Source organism: Camelus dromedarius, chromosome 14 (assembly GCF_036321535.1).
Source record: "Camelus dromedarius isolate mCamDro1 chromosome 14, mCamDro1.pat, whole genome shotgun sequence".
Taxonomy (NCBI): domain Eukaryota; kingdom Metazoa; phylum Chordata; class Mammalia; order Artiodactyla; family Camelidae; genus Camelus; species Camelus dromedarius.
Genome location: NC_087449.1, coordinates 31,629,411 through 31,649,868, shown reverse-complemented (window position 1 = coordinate 31,649,868; position 20,458 = coordinate 31,629,411). Strand labels below are relative to the sequence as shown.

At 41.9% G+C, this 20,458-nt stretch overlaps 2 protein-coding genes across 6 annotated transcripts in view; both read left to right on the top strand.

Annotated features, from left to right (window-relative positions):
- ACOT11 (acyl-CoA thioesterase 11) overlaps positions 1-10,182 on the top strand; it is a 67,593-nt gene extending 57,411 nt beyond the window's left edge. Inside the window, exons 16-17 of one of the 4 annotated variants that reach the window (XM_064493551.1) lie at positions 8,673-8,707; positions 10,156-10,182. In XM_064493551.1, coding sequence (XP_064349621.1) covers positions 8,673-8,690 — 18 coding nt within the window. In that variant the 3' untranslated portion in view covers positions 8,691-8,707; positions 10,156-10,182. Of the gene's footprint in view, positions 1-2,807; positions 2,897-8,672; positions 8,708-9,472; positions 9,524-10,155 lie in introns of those variants that run through there. The other 3 variants (XM_064493550.1, XM_064493552.1, XM_064493548.1) reach the window with 3 other exon arrangements.
- MROH7 (maestro heat like repeat family member 7) overlaps positions 8,674-20,458 on the top strand; it is a 45,042-nt gene continuing 33,257 nt past the window's right edge. Inside the window, exons 1-3 of one of the 2 annotated variants that reach the window (XM_064493546.1) lie at positions 8,674-8,707; positions 10,156-10,770; positions 19,181-19,254. In XM_064493546.1, coding sequence (XP_064349616.1) covers positions 8,698-8,707; positions 10,156-10,770; positions 19,181-19,254 — 699 coding nt within the window. In that variant the 5' untranslated portion in view covers positions 8,674-8,697. Of the gene's footprint in view, positions 8,708-9,548; positions 10,771-19,180; positions 19,255-20,458 lie in introns of those variants that run through there. The other variant, XM_031465190.2, reaches the window with a different exon arrangement.

Sequence of the window (20,458 nt, the reverse complement as noted above, 5' to 3'; positions counted from 1 at the left end):
AGGGTAAAGTTTTTTTGGCAAACAAGAGGCAGGTGGAGGACATGGTGGGGTGGGGTGTGGGGGGAGGCAGTCTGTCCTGGGAAGGCCCTATAGGGTCCTGCTCAGTTACATGATCAGCCAAAATATTAGTGAGATATTGGTTAAATCTAACAAACCCTGATTGAATAAAACAATGATATTTAATGGGTAGGATTTAAAAAACAGAACAGGACTAAAATAAAGGATAACGATAGTATATAAGTTGGCTGATTAGGGTTAAAAGCTTCTAAGGTCCTGAGTCTTGTTTTTTTATTTTTCTGAAGGAGGATAATGTATTACTTTACTTCATTTTACTTTTTTAGTAATAATAAATTAGTAATAATTAATAGTATTACTTAATTTTAGATTTTTCTATGTAAAGTATGCATGTTAGAATGGCTAGAGTGACCCCAAGGAATAGACATAGAATACGTAAATTCCATACAAAAAAAGGGGGATAAAAGGAGAGAAGGAAGATAAATTCAGTAATTTTAAAGAAGAGAAGAAAGGAGAAAAATAAGATACAAATTAAAAAGGAGAGATACTACTTCTGGCAATGGCAAGGTAGCTCCTATCAGACCAACCCTCCTAGAGATAACAATTATGAACTCTGGACAGATTATAAAGAACAATTACCTGAAAACTCTGGAAAGACATTGGAGGCAGGAATTGACTAGAGGAGAGCCAACATTTAGAAGAAGGAACAGCTACCACATGCAAAAAATATGTAAAACCTCACAAACTTAGTATCGACCCAAAGAAGCCAGAACCCAAAGTCTGCGCTGTATAATTCCATTTATATAAAATACAGAAACAGGTACATCTAAACAGTGGTGTTAGAAGTCAGGATAGTGGTCACCCTTGGTGGGGAGGATAGCGGCTGGAAGTTTTCTGGGGTCCTGGTAAGGTTCCATATCTAGATCTGGGTGCCAGTTACATGGTGCACTCCCTTGGTGAAGATTCAACAAAATTGACACGACATATGCAATTTTCTGTATGTATATAGTGCTTTAGTACACATTTTAAAAATTGAAAAATGAGCAGAAACAAGGAGGACAGGCAGGAAAAAGTAAATTGTGCAGGGGTCTCAATGCCGGACCAAGGAGAATTGATGTGACCTTGTGGGCAGTGGAAGGGATTAAGGGGAAAATGAATTGTCAGAGACGCTCCCTGGCTGCAGGACAGAGGTGGCTAGCAGAGGGGAGAGCCTGCCCTGTGGGACATTTTTGAGAAAACTAGCCGGGATCTGGGTTTGTGAAGTTGAGGACCTCAGCCAGGACATAGGGTGTGGAGTTGGAGGGATAGGACCGATGCAGAGGCAGAAGGACTTGGTGATTAATTGAGTGCATTATTGGGGAGGAGAAGGAGGAGGCAAAAATGGTTCTTGTCACTGTGGCTAAAGAGCAAGTGAAGGGCTGCAGGGAAGGAAGCAGGTTTGCTGGGAGGATGCTTACTCAGGCAGAGAAAGCTCGGCCACGTTGGGAGGCTGTGGGAAGAAGCAGGTGGAGGAGCAGCTCTAGACTCAGGTCCCTAAGCAGCCGAGGCAGAGGGAGGTGCAGGGCCAGGAGCAAGGAAGGCAGGGGCGTGGAGGTGAGGGCAGAAAAGGCGAGACCCAAAGTGGACAGAAGGGAATCCACCATCCAGGGCTGACACACCCAGGGTGGGGACTGCATGTGACTGAGCAGGTTTCTGGGCACAGCTCAGAACATCACGTGACGTACACGGACTCTCCTGGGATTAATGATCTGGGTGAGCGGGAATACAACTTAGTGGACAGTTTCCTCTACTGTTTTGAAGTTTGAAGTCCCTGATAATCTTAATTAGCTTAGTTATTGCTCAACAGCTTTTCTTTAGGAATAATAGCATTGTCTTCATTGCCTTTTCACAGAATTCAGGTTTCACTTTCTGGGTCTCCTGGTCCAGCCCGCGTTTCCACCCTGCTCTACACTGTCATCTGTGCCTGAGGAGGCAGGGTGGAGCAGGGAAAAGACAAAGGACAGAGGCAGTGTCCTAGCTCATGACCAGGGGCCAATCTTTTCCCTCTGTGGGTCCCGGTTTCCTCATCACTGGCTGGCTGACTACCCACAGGGTTCCATCTCACATCTGTTGTGCCCCAAATCTGCAGTGTTCTTCTGAACCAGTCTGTCACCCAAGATAAATGGAGGCATAAGGTCACAGGGTGAGGGGCTTTTATGGGGAAGTTTGAATGCCAGGCAAGGTGGTCAGTCTTTGTTTGAGCGAGGTCATTTCTAGGTAGTGGTGGAGGGTCTGAAGATAGCTCCTTCTTTGAAAGGAGACCTCTGTTGATGAAAAATTAATCAGCCAATCTAAGTAAGAAAGAAACTTTTATTTGAGCCAAATCTGAGGATTATAACCCAGGAAGAGCATCTCAGAAAGCTCTAAGAACTGTTTCGCCAGTTAGAAATCAAGGCAGAGTTTTTTGAGACAGAGGGCTGTACATCAAATGACGAATTATTGACGGTTTACATAATTCAGAGCTAAGCATCATCCTGGTGGGTCATGTGACCTCTTACAAACTCAGGAAGGCTTGTTATCTTTTAAGGAGTTGTCTTGTTGATTCTAGGAGGACATCAGTGCTCTTTATGGTTGAGCAGGGTTTCCTGCTGATGCGGGAGGTTTGGTCGATGCCTAATGCAGAGACACAGTGCACAGTGTGGGGAGAGAGGAGGCCAGAGGGCAGAGAAGAACTTTTTATGTTTAAATTTTTCTTGTCTTGCCATAAAATGTGAATTCTATTTCACACTTCTCTGCTTCTTCCCACTGTGTAGGCTTGAGAAGGAGCCTCACTGGCTGGGAATTCTAAGCCATGGTGACCTCACAAAGACCCCAATGCTGGCCTGAGCTGGGGGGAGCCTAGGTAAGCAGAGGGGTGGCTCTGGGAAAGTCCCAGGGGTGGGGGCAGCCTTCGCAGCCTCCACAGGGTAGTTACCACCTTGACCCCACCCCCCTGGGTAAAAGTCTCCCCGCTCTCTGTAATTCTACAGTCAGAACTTCATACCTTTGACTTAAGGCTGACTTTTCTGGTACCATGTGGATGCTTCAGGTGGAGGTAACACTCTGAACTTTACATCAGCAGCTTAAGGCTCCTGGAGAAAGAGTTTAGGGTATCAAGATCTGGGAATGTGGTGGGTGGGAGTCTGGGGGAGTTGAGAGGAAATAAAGTAAGACACAGGGAGAGACAATCATAGACTGTGAGGCAGAGGAGGCAGAGAACCTGGAAACCAGATTTGGTCTTTCCCTCAAGGCCCCCACCCTGCCCTTGCCCGGGGAAGGAAAGGACAGAGAGGATGACGACTGAGGGACCCCAGGGGGCCAGATGACATGATCATCACTATGTGCATTATCCCATCTTCGTCCTACACCTACTTGTGGACTTGTGCATGGTGGCTGGGCATCAGGAGAGGTGCGCTGTTTCACTGGACTTTCCTCCAGGGTAGAAGCCAAAGAGTGGCAGAAGGAATGGGGAATGAGAAACAGGAAGACATGACTTCACTGAGTGGTTCGTACCTCGGGAATCTCTGGGGTCCTGTAGGGAAAACTGTGAGATACGAGTACCTGGTTTTGAATCCTTCCTCTGCCGCTTGCAAAAATTGCTTTAGATCCTTAAGCAGTTTGCATTAACATGCCAGTAAATGAGGATAATGATACCTATCTTGAAGAGTTGTCATCCACGAACATTCTCTGAACCTTCCCTAGGCACTGTGCCCTGCACTAGGAAAACAGGGGTAACAGACACTCACCAAGCTCATTATCTAAGGTGGAGACATAAAAGTAAACAGATTAATTCTCTGATACAGGGTGATCATATGAGGTAGGCACCTCGCCCACATTTGAGGGTCCCAGGAAGACTTCCTGGAAGAAGAGACACCTAAGTTGGCATCTCAGTGTGACTCAGTGTTAGTCAAGGGGAGTGATGGAGGTTTAGGTGGGTAATCTTGGGGAAGTTTACACAGAGAAGAAAGAGTATTTATAAAGGTTCTGCAAGAGGAAGGCCAGCATATCTGAAGTACTAGGAAGAGTTGAAAGTGGTTCAAGCAGAGGGCTGGGGAAGGGACTGGATGTAGCTAGAGAGATGGAGGGGCAAGGCCTGTGTGCTGAGGGTCCTGGTAAAAGGAACACAGACATCAGACTGCAGACGCTGTCTCCCCTTGTGGACTGTCCACCAGCTATGTGATAATCACTTCGGGGAGGAGTGGTGGTGGTAGAGCTTGAGAAAGGCTGATTTCTGGGCCCACTGAGAGCTGCAAAGTGGAATTTCAGAGTGAGGCCTGGGAATCTGTCTTTTGAAAAAATATAAGCTCTACCCACACCCCATAGTCTAAAAAGCCATAAGAAATCACAGAACGGTTCTAAGAGGGGAATGGCAATGTTGAATTTGCATGCATTTTTCCTTCATCTAAGAGGATCTTTATTTCCCCTTCATCCCTGAAGAATAGTTTTGCCAGATGTAGAATTTATGGTTGACAGTTCTTTTCTCTCAACACTTGAAAAATTCGTGCCACTTCTTTCTGGCCTCTGTGGCTTCAGACAAGAAATCAACTGTCACTCGAATTGGTGTTCTCCTATAGGCAACGCTCTCTGGTGGCTTTGAAGATATTTTTCTCATTGTCTTTAGTTTTCAGAAGTTTAAACACGATGTGTTATAGTATGGATTTCTTTGAGTTTTTTTCCATTTGGGGTTTTCTCAGCTTCCTGAATCTGTATGTTTATATCTTAAGTCTGGGAAGTTTTCAGCTATTACTACTTTGAATATTTTTCAGCGCTTTTTCTCATCTCCTGGAACTCTGATGATATGAATGTTAGGTATTTTGTTTTGTTCCATAGATTACTGAGGATCTGTTCATTTTGTTTCAGTCTATTTTATCTTTTTTTTTCAGGTTAAGTAAATTTTCTTAGTCTGTCCTCAAGCTCATTGATTCTATCCTCTGTTATCTCTACTTTACTATTTAAAAAAATTTATTTTATTTGGGGGAAGGTAATTAGGCTTAGTTATTTATTTATTTTTAGAGGAGGTACTGGGGATTGAACCTAGGACCTTGTGCATGCTAAACATGGACTCAACCGCTTGAGCTACACCCTCCCCCTCTTCCACTTTACTATTGAGCTCATCCAGCAAGTCATAAAATTTTTTTCAGCTATCGAGCTTTTAAAATAGTTTCTATTTAGATTCTGGTTATTGTACTTTTAAATAACTTTGATTTCTTTGTTGCAAAGTTCTGATTTTTCATTGGCTTCAAGAAGATTTGTTATTGCTTGTTGAGGCATTTTTGTGATGACTGCTTTTAAAATCCTTGTCGCAAATTCTGACATCTGATTCATCTCAGGGTTGGCGTCAGTTATCTTTTCTCAAGATGAGATTGTCTTAGTTTTTGGTATGACAAGTGATTTTTAAAAATTGTATCCTTGACATTTGGATATTACACCAAGAGATTCTTGAGCCTATTTAAATCTGTTTTCGCAGGCAGTTAACCTGTTAAGGTTTAGTGTGTAGCTTCTGGCCTACTTCTGTGGACATAGTTCCAATGATCATTTTCAGAGCAGTAGTGTGCTTTGTCTTCTGGCACCACTGAAGAATCTGTTTATTCCTGCGGGTGTTGCCTATAGGGGAATAAGGTCCTTCTCTGAGCCAACTGTTGTCACTGGGAGGCCAGGAGCTATGGGCCCTAGTAAGTTTTCTGCCACTGAGTGGAGGGCCCAGGATGCAGGGCTCTGCTGACGCTGCCACGGCAGGTGGATTGGACTGCCACTGCCCTGGGTATGGAGTAGGGACTGGGGCTCCCCCTTGCAGCTCCCTCTCTGTTGGGCTTCCCCTTTTCTGGCCCTTTGGCCAGAGAGAGCAGGCTCTCCTTTTCTTTTGTGTGTGTGTATATGCTCTTGGCAGATCTGTGTTGCAAGCCTCTCTGGTACCCAGTCTGGGATACACGGATGATAAAAAGAAAACCCTGAGGAACTCACTAGAGTCATCATTCTTCCAGTCCTGAGATTCTTAGTAAGACTGCTGCCTTCTTTCTAGCTTTCAGAATCCTTTTATGGTTATCTGCTGAACTATTTCCAGGATTTTGAGTTGTGTTTCAAAAGAAGGAGCATGGAAAAGTGGGTCTATGTCCTCTTGTCGGTTACATGCCTTAAAAAAAAAATTGTGGTACAATACACACAGCATAAAATTTACTATTAGTGACACTTAGTACCATTACTAACCGTCACAGTTAACTGGTTTCAGAACATTGTTGTCATTCCAAAAGGAAACCCTGTACCTATTAAGTAGTCACTTCCCATTCTTCCTTTCCCCTGCCCCTGACAACCTTTTTCTGTCTGCTTTAATCTACCTAGATTTATATTCGTCTAGACATTCCATATAAATGGAATCATACAATGTGTAGCCTTTCGGGTCTAGATTATTTCACTTAGCATAATATTTTCAAAGTTTATCCATATTTAACATGCATCCGTAGTCAATTCTTTTTATGGCTGAAAAACATTTCATTGTATCGATATACCACATTTTGTTTATCCTTTCCCCAGCTGATGGACAGTTTGGCTGCTTCCACCTTTGGTTCCTGTGAATTCTGCTGCTGTTAAGATCTGTGTACAAGTTTTGGTTGGAAAATCAATTTTCATCCTTTTGGGTACATACATAGACGTGAAATTGCTGCATTATATGGTCATTCTATGTTTAGTGACTTGAATAGCTACCAAATTGGATTTTACAGAGGTTACACCATTTTACATCCCCACCTGCAGTGTTTGAGGGCCCCAGTTTCTCTACATTCTTGTCAACACTTGTTATTTTCCATTTCTTATTTCCATACTTATTGTAGAGGGTGTGAGGTGGTATCTTATTGTGATTTTGATTTGCATTTCCCTAATGACTAATGATGCTGAGCATATTTTTGTGTACTTATTGGCTATTTGTATATCTTCTTTAGAGAGGTGTGCTGCTCAAGTTGTTTGCCCATTTTAAAATTGGATTGTTTGTCTTTTGTTGTTGAATTGTAAGAATTCTTTATATATTCTAGATAATAGAGTCTTATCAGATATATGATTTACAAATATTTTCTCCCATTCTGTAGGTCATCTTTTTACTTCCTGATAGTGTCTTTTGAGGCAGAAGTTTTTAAATTTTGCTGATGTCTAATTTATCTATTTTTTTCTTCTCGTGCTTTTGGTGTCTTTTCTAAGAAATGCCAAATCCAAGGTCATAAAGATTTGCTCCTATGTTTTCTTCTGAGTGTTTTGTAATTTTTGCTCTTATATTTAGGTCTTTAATCCATTTTGAGTTAATTTTCTATCTAGTGTGAGGCAGGGGTCTGACTTTATTCTTTTGCATGTTGATTTCCAGTTGTCCCACCACCATTTGTTGAAGAGCCTTGAAATTTCAAATTTCATTAGCTTCAGGGTAAAATCACCTCTGGTGGCAGTGGAAGGTGAACGCTTCCTTCTGAGGCAGGATGCAAAGCTGTGCATGAACTACTTGCTCGGAGATGAAGGCAGCTCCCACTGGGTTTGAGCTCCTCACTCTTCTCTGCCCACAGTGCCCGGCAGAGAGTAGTAGACAAGTAGCTACCATTCAGAGAAGAAATTCAGTGGGTCATGTGCTCCGTACCAGTGAAACTGCACTGTGGGTGACAGGCTTCATGCTCCCCATGTTAGCAATGAGGAGGATGAGAACCACAGGGGGAAAGTCTCTTGCCCAAGTTCACTAACACTAGTAAGAGGATGAGTGGGGATTTGAACCTGGAATGACATGACTCCAAATCTGTGGCTTTTCCAAAGCCACACTATAAAGATGCACAACAACATTTATGGGGTGAATAAATGATTTAGTGAGTGAGTGAGTGCATGAATGAATAATGAATAAGTGATGAAATGAACTAGTGACAGAATGGATGAGTGAATGAAGAAACGATACAAAGATGAAATAACGAGCTCATTTATTGAACATTTGCTGTGTGCCAGGTACTGTGCTAGACTCTTATGGGTCATATTGTCTAGTGGGGAAACCAGATACTATGTGCCAAGAAAGGGGAAGTGGACAAGATGCCCTGGGAACTTACAAGTGGACCTTACCTGTTGGGGGCACTTGTAAGGCTTGTAATTTATAAGCTGAAATCTGAAAGGGTGAAGCCATAGGTGTTACCCAGGGAACGAGGCTGGAGAAGGGGGTTCCCAACCCATGGAAGGCCAGATGTAACCTGGGAGGCTGGCTCTTTGGAGAAATTCAAAGGAGTTGAGGGATGTTGGAATGGAGGGGCCAGGGACAGGGCATGTAGAGGGGCAAGAAGGGTGAAAAAGGAGTTGGGGCCAGACACAGAAGGGCCTTTTAGGTCCTGCTAAGGATTGGTGATACTGTCCTGAAGACAATGGGACGTGTTGGTGGGTAGGCAGATGGGTGGCATAAAGAGATGATCTTGGCTGTCTTGAGAGCCAGTGGCATGGGTAATCTTCCTCTCCTTGACCTTCACTTCCTTAAGTATATAATGGAGTAATCATATCTAACTTCTAGGACTGTGTGTGTGTGTGTGTGTGTGTGGCATTTGGTTGTCAGATGTGCATGCCTGGCCTGTAGACTTTGTTCAGTAAGTACTGAAAAAGCTACTCTTGCTTGACTTGGTCTCTTTTGCATCTCCTCCCAGGGGCCAACTCCTGCTTAAGAACACCATGCATGCAGGTGAGCTGTCCCTACAATTCCCTTAGGGAGGGTAGTCCAGGGGCAGGGGTGGGGTAGGGTAGGGGGACTGGGAAGTTCACCCAGCAGTCAGATTGCTGGGTTGAGGCAGGCTCTGTTTTGGATGATTGTCCCAGGTTCTCCTCCACATAGCCTGCTTCACCCAGAGCAAACTGTTAAGGGCAGTGGGCAGCTCTGCCGAGGTTGTTTTGGGAATCTAGTGCCCCAGCCATTTGCCGAGTAGTTCTGGCAACTTAGGGGTTGGCTGGAAGTAGGGTAAGTAAGGCAGCTCCTCCTTCCCTGGGAGAGGTTCCTTGTTTGTCCAGTATTTGTGGACTTCCTACCATGGACTTGGCCTTGTGCTAGCTGCTGGGGATGCCCCAAGGACTAAAGTATGCATAGTTCTTGCCAGTGGGGAGCTCATTTCTAGCAGGGGCTGGACCACTAAATGAGCCCTTGGAATAAAGTGCAATGAGTCATTTGCTGGGAGGAGTGAGAATGGCAAGCACACAATACATGGAGGTTCCAGGCCAAGGGAACCGCATTTAAGGGCCGTAAGCCGAGAGGGAACAGGGTGTGGTCAGAGACGGGAAACACAGGGGATGTGGTGGGGGATTGCCGGTAGGATGGGGCTGGAAAGGGGGGCTGGGCATGGTCATGGATGACCTCGTAAGTCACCCCAGGGCCTTCCTTCATCATTAGGACAGTGGGGAGCCATGGAAAGGTTGCAGGTGAGGCATGCCTGAATTTGCCTTTTCTCCCCTTAAGGAGCACTGCAGAGAGCTCAACAGTTGGCTATTGGCGAGAAGGGGGCAGGGGGCATTGAGAGAACACCAGACCAGGCATGGCCCTGAGTCCAAGGGCTAGTCTGGTCCTCCAGGAAGACTCCAAGATGACAACAAGTCTCAGTTCCACTGGGGCCCCAGGTTTAGGCTCTGGCACCATCTCTGGGCCCAGCCCAGACACGGACCTTGTTCCTGTCTCGAATCCATCCCTGAGTCCTGGCTTGGCTCTTGTCCCAGACCTTAATCTGGGTGTTGTCTCAGAGGAGGAGCCTGGCCTGGTGTCCAGTAACACCCCAAGAACTGAGGACAGCAAGGCCGTGGCTCCAGCCTCCCTCCAGATCACTGCTGCCCACTCTGGTGAAGTCCTGGGCCCAGATTCCAATCATATCTCGAAGCCTAACTCACAGGAGTCCCTGTGTCCAGCCTCAAACCTCGTTCTGAGCCCTGGCTCTATGGAGGCCCAGGATCTGAGCTCAAGGAACCACTCTGGGCCAGATTCTGAGGATGCCTTCAATTCCTTCTCAAACAAGATTTTTGATTTGGGTCAGAGTAACTCCAATCCTTCCAGGCCTGAATCAAACCCATTTAGAAGGCCTTATTCAAGAGAAACCCTCATTCTAGGCCACAGCATCTCCAGGCCAGGCTCAAAAGCCCTCCTTATTCCAGCCTCAAATGCCTTCCCGGATCCTGACTCCAATCAGCTGCTCAGTGTGGGCTCAAGAAACAACTCCAAAGTGGACCTGAATGCGGCTCCAAGTTCTCGTGGTTCCCTAATCTCTGACATGAACGAGACCATCACTTTGGTTTCACATAACATCTCTGGATCTGTTTCAAAAAGAGCCTTTGGTGCAGCCTGGAACACAAGTTCCAAGGGAGCCATCAACGTGGCTTCAAATGGCAATCCCAGGTCCAATTTGAACATGACCATCACTCAGGCTTCATGCTTGAGCCTGGTTCCCAGTTCCAGTGATGCTGTCAGCCTGCACTCCAGCACTCACAGACCCAATTCCACCCTTTCTCCACCCTCATGCATGACACTGATCCTGGGCTCCAATGAGACTGTGAGCCTGGACTCCAGCCTCATCTTCAGCGACACATCCACCCTGACACTGAGCAGCCAGCATGAGTGTGCTGAGGACAGCATCCACACCGTGACCCTGGAGGAGAATCTGGGGAGTTGGAGTGAGCTGGCCAGTGTCGAGGTGGGCCAGTTCCCACTGGAATCCCCGACCTGCGACACTGCAAACAAGGACTCCACGGCCTTCCAAAGCATCCCTCAGGGTGAGTAAGGCCAGAGGGACAGCCCCAGAGAGGACACTGACCCAGACAATCTCTATTCAGACTTGTAGGGCAAGGAGGAGAGAGGAAGGGGGAAAGGAAGGGAGCAGCATGCAATAGATAACACATGATACATTAATTATACACAAACGATCTAGTGCTCAGCCTCTGCTTGCTGTGTGACTTGGGACAAGTTACTTCATCTCTCTGAGCTTCAATTTTCTTAACTGTAATATAGTATCTCCATATCATAATACTTTTATTCTGTCCAAATTCCAAGTCAACCGGCTAACTATACCTTCCTTTCTTTCTTGATAAATTTCAGCCCTAGCTTCTCAGGTCAAAGTTTGATGGGTGGAACAGGCAGGCTTGAGGTTCAGCATGCCTCTATTGATTTTTCTGAGATCCCCACCAAAGTGAAGCCCTGGGGTCCTATCTGGAATCTGTCTCTCACTTCTGATGACTGGGGATGATCTGTAAATTCATCCCCCATCAGTTTTTGATGTTGTAAAGATCTCCTTATTTATATCTCCAAACATTTTTGTTTGTTTGTACATCAATACCATATTGCGATTTAAAAAATTTACTATGGCTTTGCAGATATGCATTCATATCTGATAGCATGAGAATACCTCTTTAAAGTTCTCTGAATAATTCTATACCATGCCCTGGAGGCTATTAGAGCACCCTCATTCTTCCGTGTACATTTAAAAACATACTTGTCTAGGTCCTCAAAAAATCTTTCTGGCATTTTTATTAAAATATTATTAATTTATCCATCTATTCAAGTTTCACTTTATATAGGATTTATCCTTTACTAGAATTTAAAAAATCCTCCATAAAAGACTAGTACAATTTTGGATTGGTTGATTCCTGGGTGCTTTAGAGTTTTTATTGCTACCATGAATCATACCTTATTTTCTAATACAATTCTTATTTTGTACTGATGATGTAGAGGAACTTTGTTTATTTAAGTTGACCTTTCTTTTAAAAAACAGTTTTGAGGCAAAATTTATGTATCATAAAAGTTACTCACTTAAAGCATACAATTTAATGGTTTTAAAATATACACAGAATTGTGCAAACATTACCACAATCAATTTTAGAACATTTTCATCATCCCAGAAAGAAAACCCACATGCCCCCAACACACATGCCCCCCAATCTTAGTCAACTACTTAATCTACTTTCTGTCTCTATAGATTTGCCTCTTTTGGAGATTTTGTATGAATGGAATCATGCAGTATGTGGTCCTTTTTTTGATTGGCTTCTTTCATTCAGCATAATGTTTTCAGCATTCATTCATATTATAACATTTGTCATGTACCCCATTACTTTTTATGACTAAATAATATCCTGCTGTATGGATATACTGCATTTGTTTTATCCATTCATCATTTGATGGGCATTTAGGTTGTTTCTAGCTTTTGGCTATTTTGAATAATGCTACTATGAACTTTCATGAACAAGGTTTTGAATGGGTATGTTTTCATTTATCTTTGGTATATACTTAGGTGTAGAATTGCTAGGTCGTATGATAACTCTACATTTAATTATTTCAGGGACTGTCAGAATGCTTTCCAAAGTGGCTAAACTGTTTCACACTCCCCACTGGCAATGTATGAAGATTCCGATTTTTCCACATTCTCACCTCCTCACCAACATTTGTAATTGTCTTTTTTTTTTTTAAACAAAAAGCTAGGAATCCTTTTTTAAAAAACTTTACTTTTTTGTACAATTTTAAATGTTACACTCCATTTATAGTTATTACAGAATAGTGGCTATACTCCCCGTGTTGTACAGTACATTCCTCTAGCCTATGTTACACCCAATAGTTTGTACCTCCCACTTACTATCTGTCTTTTCGATTATAGCCATCCTCGTTGGTATGAAGTATCTCACTGTGGTTTTGATTTGCATCTCTCTGATGGGCAATAATACTGGATGACTTTTTGTATGCTTATCAGCCACTTCTATATATTCTTTGGATACATGTCAATTCAAATCCTTTGCCTGTTTAAATAATTGGGTCACATGTATTTTTATTATTGAATTGTAAGTGATCTTTATATATTCCAGATATAAGTTTTATCCCTTATCCCCAGATAAGATATACACCTTATCAGATATATAATTTGCCAATATTTTCTAACCTAGGGTTGTCTTTTGCTTTTTCTATGGTGTCCTTTGAAACACAAAAGTTTTTAATTTCAATGATGTCCAGTTTATCTATTTTTTTCTTTCATTGCTTGTGCTTTTGGTGTCATATTTAAGAAATTATTAATCTAAAATCATGAGGATTTATGCCTATGTTTTTTCCTAAGAGTTTTATTATTTTCAGTTCTGAAATTTAGATCTTTGTTCCCTTTTGCTTTAATTTTTGTATATGATGTGAAATTGGGGTCCAACTTCATTCCGTTGCATGCGGAGTCCAGTTATTGTGACAATTCACATATACAATTTGCCAATTAATAGTGTACAATTCAATGGCTTTTGGTATATTACATTATTTATCTTTTAAAAATTGTAGTAAAATAAATATAACAGAAATTTGCCATTTTAACCATTTTTTAAGTGTTTAATACAGGGGCTTTAGTCACACTTATAGTACTGTGTAACCATTACCACTATTTCCAAAACTTTTTCATCATCCCAAGTAGCAGGTCTCACCATAAAGCAATAACTCCCCATTCCTTTCTCTCCAGTCTCTCGTAAGCTTTAATCTACTTTGGATCTATGAATTTGCCCACTCTAGATAACTCATGAAGTGGAATCATACATTTGTCCTTCTGTACCTGGTTTATTTCACTTAGCATAATGTCCATCCATGTTGTATCATGTGTCAGTACTTCATGCTTCTGTATGGTCAGATAATATTCCAATGTATGTACAGCATTTTATTTGTTCATTTACCCATGAATGAATATTTGGGTTGTTTCCACTTTTTAGCTTTCATGAATAATGCTGCTGTACACATTTGCTCACAAGTATCTGTTTGAATCCTTGCTTTCAATTCCTTTAGATATTTAACTAGGTGTCGAATTACTGGACCATATAGTAATTCTATGTTTAGCTTTTTGAGAAACTGCCAAACTATTTCCCGGAGCAGCTGTACCATTTTGCATTCCCTCCAGCAACATGCAAAGGCTCTAATGTACCTTGAGGGTTCCAAATTCTGCATTACTAAATCACTGTTTGTCAACACTTGTTATCTTCCATTTTTAAAAACCATTTTTATAGTAGCCATCCTAAAGAGTGTAAAGTAGTATCTCATTGTGCTTTTAATTTGCATTTCCCTAATGACTAATGATGTGGAGAATCTTTTCATATGCTTATTGGTCATTTGTATGACTTTTTTGAAGAAAGAGCTATTCAAATTCTTTGTCCATTTTCAGATTTGGTTGTTTTTTGTTGTTGGGTTTTAGGAGTTCTTTATGTATTCTGTATATTGATTCCTTATCAGATATATGACTTATAAATATTGTCACTGATTCTGTGAGTTATCTTTCATTCTCTTGATAATGTCCTTTGATTTACAAAAGAGTTTAATTTTGTTGAAAACCAATTTGTCTACTCTTTTATTATCTGTTCTTTCGGTGTTATATTCAAGAAACTGTTGCCATATCCAATGTCATGAAGATTTTCCCCTGTATTTTCTTCTAAGAGTTTCATAGTTTTAGCTTTTAAGTTTAGTCTTTGAGTTAATTTTTGTATATAATATGAGGTAGGGGTCCAACTGCATTGTTTTGAATGTGGACATCTAGTTTTCCCAGCACCATTTATTGAAAAACACCATCCTTTCTCTGCTGCGTGGTCTTGGTAACTTTGTAAAAAATCAATTGACCATATATATGAGAGTTTATTTCTATTTTATTCTATTGATCTATATGTCTGTCCTTATGCCAGCACCACACTGTTTTGCTTTCTATAGCTTTGTAGTAAATTTTGAAACCAGGAAATACGAGTCTACTAATTTTGTTCTTTTTCAAGATTTTTTTGGCTATTTAGGGTCAACCTTATTTTTTTAATAGGAGCATTTTTGTCCATTTGAATTTTTAAAAACATTATATTTTCAAATTCTATTAGCCTTAAAAATCTTTTTAAAGATATGTAACATGTATCAGTAAAATATGTAAAGTGCACTGCCAATCTTAAGTTGTAGATACAGCTTGATGGACATATGTATACATACTGGTAACTACCACTCAGATAAGACACAGATCTTTTCCAGCAGCCCAGAACTTTCCCTTGTGACCCTTTCCAGTCGATACCCCTTCTTCTGGGGCAGGGTTTCTCAGTCTTGGTGCTATTGACATTTTGTGTTAGATAAATCTTTGTTGTGTGGATGCGGGTGTGTGTGGGTTGTTCTGTGCATTAAAAGATGCACCCTGGACTCCGCCCAGTAGATGCTAGTAGTAACCCCCCTCCCCACACACACACAAGTTGTGACAACCAAAAATGTCTCTGACATTGCCAAGTGTTCCATGGGGGGCACAACTGCCCTCAGTTATCAACTACCATGGTGGTAATAATTCTTTTAGTTTATATCACCATAGACTAGTTTTGCCTGTTTTTGATCTTCTTATCAACAGGCTACTACTGTAGATACTGTTTCGACTCTGGCTCCTTTAGCCCAACATTGTGCCTATTGGATTCATTTACGTTGTTGCATGTATCATAGTTGATTCTTTTTTATTGTTCTGTAGTATTCCTTCTTATGAACATACCACAATTTATTCTTTTGCTGATGGACATTAGGATTTTTTTCTACTTCTTGTATATTATGATTAAAGTTACTTTGAAATTTTTGTACATGTCTTTTGGTGCACAGATACACTTATTTATCTAGAAGTGGAATTGCTGGGTCAGAGCATAAGCATATGTTTAGCTTTAGTAGATATTGTCAGTTTTTCAATGTGATTGGATTAATTTACCTTCTCACATGTGAGAATTCCAGTTGTTCCACATCCTCACTTGGTATTGTTAGTTTAAAAAAAATCTGGCCATTCTGGTGGGTGTCTAATGATATTTGGTGTGGTTTTAATTTGCATTTCTTGATGATTACTGATGTTAAGCATCTTCTTATAAGATTGTTGTCATTTTGTATATCCTTTTTAATGAAGTGCCTGTTCAAGTATTTTGCTCATTCAAAAAATTTGGGTTGTCTTTTTCTTATTGATATGTGGGAGTTCTTTATATAATCCATGTATGAGTTCTCTGTCAGAGATATGTATTGTAACTGTTTTCTCCAAGTCTGTGGTTTGATGAAATATTTTGATGAACAAAATTCTTAATTTTAAAGAACCCAATATATCAATTTTGGGGGCTATTATTTTTCTTCTGACAAATCTTTGTGTACCCATATCTTGAGAAAATAGTCTCATATTTTTGTCTATAATTTTATTGTTTTGTCTTTCACATTACGTTTACACATTGCATCATGTATTAATTTTGGAAAACAGTGTGAGAGGGACTTAAGGTTCATTTTCCCCCTGTACGGGTATCTAATTGCTCCAGACCATTTATTGGAAAGACTATACTTTCCCCACTGAATTACAGTGTCACCTTTGAGGTAAACCAAGTGACCACACATACGTAGGTTTATTTCTGGACTTTTTCTGTTCCTTTGTTTTTTATCCTTAACTGTTGCCTTAATAATGTGTTTTAGAGTAAGTCTTAATATTTAGTAGTGTAAGTCCTCCAACTTTGTTTTTTCTCTAGATCGTCTAAGTATTTTAGTTCTCCGTATAGATTCTACAAACAGCTTGTCGATTTCCATAAAAAAAAAAAAAGAATCGGTTAGATTTTCCTTGGGATTTCATTGACAATACAAAGCAATTTATGTAGCAGTGTCTTCTTTATAATACTGTTTTCCAACCCATGGTCTACTTATATTTAATGTCATTATGAATAGGCTGATCTCTATCATCTTATGTCTGTGTTCTTTGTTCTGCTTTTTCTGTTTCTTTTTTTCTCCTTTTTTTTTTTTTTGGTTGTTTTTTCCTCTCTGTTTTCTCCTCTACTGTGTGGAAGTTATATACTGTTTTAAGTTTTTTAGTGACTGTCTAGAAGCTACAATATGTATATTTAATTAATCAAAGTTTTAAACTAATCAATGCATTTATCTTTCTTCCAGACAGTTTAAGAATCAGAAACAATTTAGTTCTATTTAATACCCTCCCCCACAACTAATATTCTCTCCTGGTAATGTATGTTAGTTCTTTTTTTTTTTTTAACCCAATAAACATTATTATTATTTTATATAGTTAATATTTTTATATTTGCCCAAATATTAACCTCTTTCTTTTCCTTATTTGCTTGTTGCATCTCAGACCTTCCATCTGGGATTAATTTCCTTTTGCCTAAAGCATATCCTTTAGAATTTCCTTTAGTGAATTCTGCTAATGGCAAATTTTTTCCATTTTTGTCTGAAAATACCTCTATTTCTCCTTCATTCTTTAAAAAAAAGTTAAAGCAATAAAACTTGCAAGAAAGTTGAAAGTACAGTGTAAAATTTTTTTCTGAATAATTTGATAATAAGTTACTAAGTGATACCCTGTGACTTCTGAATTTTAGTATGTGTTTCTTATAAAAAAGGGACAAAAATTAACTGTCAGAATCAGGAAATTAATAATGATACACGGCTACTGTTTAATTCTCAGGCCCCATTCAAATGTCACCAATTGTCCCAGTAATGTTCTTTATTAAAACAAGGTTCCAGCTCAGAATCACTCATTGTACTTTTTTTGTCTAGTCTGTTTTGTTTCCCCCAGTTCTCAGACTGTCCTTGACTGTCATGTCCTTGATATACCTGAAGCTAAGAAGCCAGCTATTTTGTAATTTGGGTTTGTCTGATGTTTATTCATGATCAGATTCACGTCATACATCTGTGGCAGGAATAGCACGGACGTGATGCTGGGGTTTTCTCACTGCATCCTCTCTGGTGGCATATGGTTTTGATTTGTTCCATTACTGGTGCTGTTCGCTTTGATCACTTGGGTACAATGGTCCCTGCCAAGGCTCTCCACTATGAAGTCATTACTTACCCCTTTGTAATAAATATTACGTACTAGCTAGTATGTAAAAATATTAGGGAGATACTTAGAAACTATGTAAATATCCAATTCCTCATCAAACTTTCAGTTTGTTCATTTACTTTACATGAGTGTGGACTTGTGGTTTCCTAGTTTACACTCTAATCTGTTGCTGCTGTCATTTATTGTGATGATCAAACTTCCCCCAGTTTGACCAGTGGAATCCCCTTTGAGTAAGCTTCTTTGTCTTTTTGACATGTCCCCATAATTTCTTGAACTCTCTTCCTTGTTTTCTGGTACAAAAGGTCTCAGGCTCATCCTGCACTTTCTCTGCCCAGGTCCTAGAACCAGCCATTTCTCCAAGGGGCCTCGTTCCTTTTAGTGGAAAATGGTACTTAGAAGCCAAGATTTTGGTGCTACTGCATTCACTGTTGTTGAGGTGTTTCTGCTTCTCACTGTTGGCTCCATCCTCCAGTAGCTTCTGGTGGCCAAGATGCCTCTGAAGTTCCAGGGTGTCTCTCCTTGGGCTTCCCCTCAGCCCCTTTAAGTCAAAGGCTCTGTTGGCCCTGCTCATCCAAGCGGCGTAGGCCTATACCTACACCAGTCACTCTGGTTGGGGGCATGGGAATCTATTATTGGCCAAGCATGGGTTCCAGGTCCACCTTTGTTTGTTTATTGAAGTATAGTTGATTTACAGTATTATATCAATTTCAGGTGTAAAGCCCACTCTTATTTGGAAAGGGGTGATGGGTGGGGTTTGCAGAATTCAGCTTCACCTAGCTACATGGAATGGGTAGCCCGTAGGAAAACCAGGGGCTTCTTCAGAAGACGAGGAAATCTGAGAGGGACAAAACAGCATACATCTACTATAACAAATAATAGTTTAAATTGTGATGACAACTGAAAGCAGAGAATAGGAGGATGCATGGGAGGATCTCAGTGGGCCCTCCGCTAGCCCGAAGGTCAGGCAGGCAAGCAGAGACCTGAAGGAGGGGGCTCTACCTGGACAACAGGGGATGGCAGCAGAGCAGCCCAGGTAGAGGAAACCACCTGTGCAAAGGCCCTGGGGGGGGAGCTTGCTGGGCCTGAAGGAGGCCTGTGTGGCAGGAGAATGGTGAGCAAGAGGAGAGCAGGGGGAGGTGAGGCTGGGGAGGAGGGTGGGGGAGACTGAACTCACAAGGCCTTGAAGGCACTAATAAGGAGGCTAGTTTTATGCTCAGTGAAATGGGGAGTCCCTGAAGGGTTTTATGGATGGGGGCTCAGTCTGGCTGCTGAAGGAGTAAAGATTGGAGGGGCCCAGTAGGGGAGGGGAGATGGGACAATGCTACACCATATCTTTACCTTCCCTCTTCTTTTCTCAATGTATCTATGATGTGCAGGAACCTTCGAGGAAGTGGCCTCGTGCCTGGTGAAGGTGCCAGGGCAGAGCGAGGATGGCAACAAAATGGATCTGGTATGTGTCCTGCCCAATCCCACCTGACTTTCCTGGGATGCAACCCCTCTCCCCCATCCTGCCCCAGCATTCCTTGTTTCTCTGCCTGGCCCTTCTGTCCTCCATGGTACTCATCACCATCTGATGTGCAATAGGCTTTACTGGTTCATCTTATTTCCTGTTGGTCTCTTGCACTAGAATCCACCCTCCATAGGTCAGGGATTTTTGTCTGTCTTGTTTCCAGCACTTAGAGCAGTGTCTGGCACGTCATAGGAGCTCGTAACAGTTTTTTAAACAACTGAATGAATTGTGAGAGGGTCTCTAAGAGGGGAAGAAAAGCTGGGAATGACCTTTTTCAGGACACAGGCCCAACCTAGGTCTTGGCCATGCAGCAGGCCTTGGGAAGCTAGAGAAAGCCAGCATCTGCAGGACTTGGTGAGGGCCGGTGGGGGCGGCCTGGTCAGGCTGCTGAACACGAGTGTGGCACTCAGAGTGTAGGTGAGCCTGGCTGTCAGATAGCGTGGAGGCAGGTGATCCACCCAGGCTGTGCAGAAGGGAGGCACTGCCCACAAGCTGCTTTAAAGGAAGCTCTAGCCCCAAGGGCAGTGCAGAGTGGGCCTGGGGGTGGGGAGAGGGTGACAAGACTAAGAAGAGGTCTTGCATTTTGGGGGCATCTGTACTCATCCTCTGGAATTCCCCCAGTTGTCTGCCTTGCTCTTGCCACACAGGTCTTTCTCTGTTTCTCACACATGCCACACACATTCCTGCCTCAGGGGCCTTTGCACTTTCTTCTTCTGTCAGAAAGGTTGTTCTCATCTATATGGGCATATTAAAGTTGAAGCGAGGCCTGTGTTAGGTAATGTATGCACAACACTGGGCACGGTGTGTGCAACCCAGAGGGTTTATTGCTGCCAACCAAATTTTATTGAGTCCCTACTATGTGCCAGGCACTGTCTCAGGCACTAGAGATACAACAGTGAGCTGACGTTCTAGTCTGGGGACACAGGCAGACTTTCCCTCTAGTTCTTCACATGGCTATCTCTTTCTTGTCTTTTGGGACTCACCTCCTCTGAGAAGCCTTCCCTGACTTTTAGTCTAAATTAGCCCCTCCCTCTACCATCAGTTTTACAGTTGATCAGTTACTGTTTAATAAACCACCCCCAAACTTAGTGGTTTAAAATTTGATGCTGGCTGCCAGGGGAGTAAGTATAGGAGGGGCCCAATT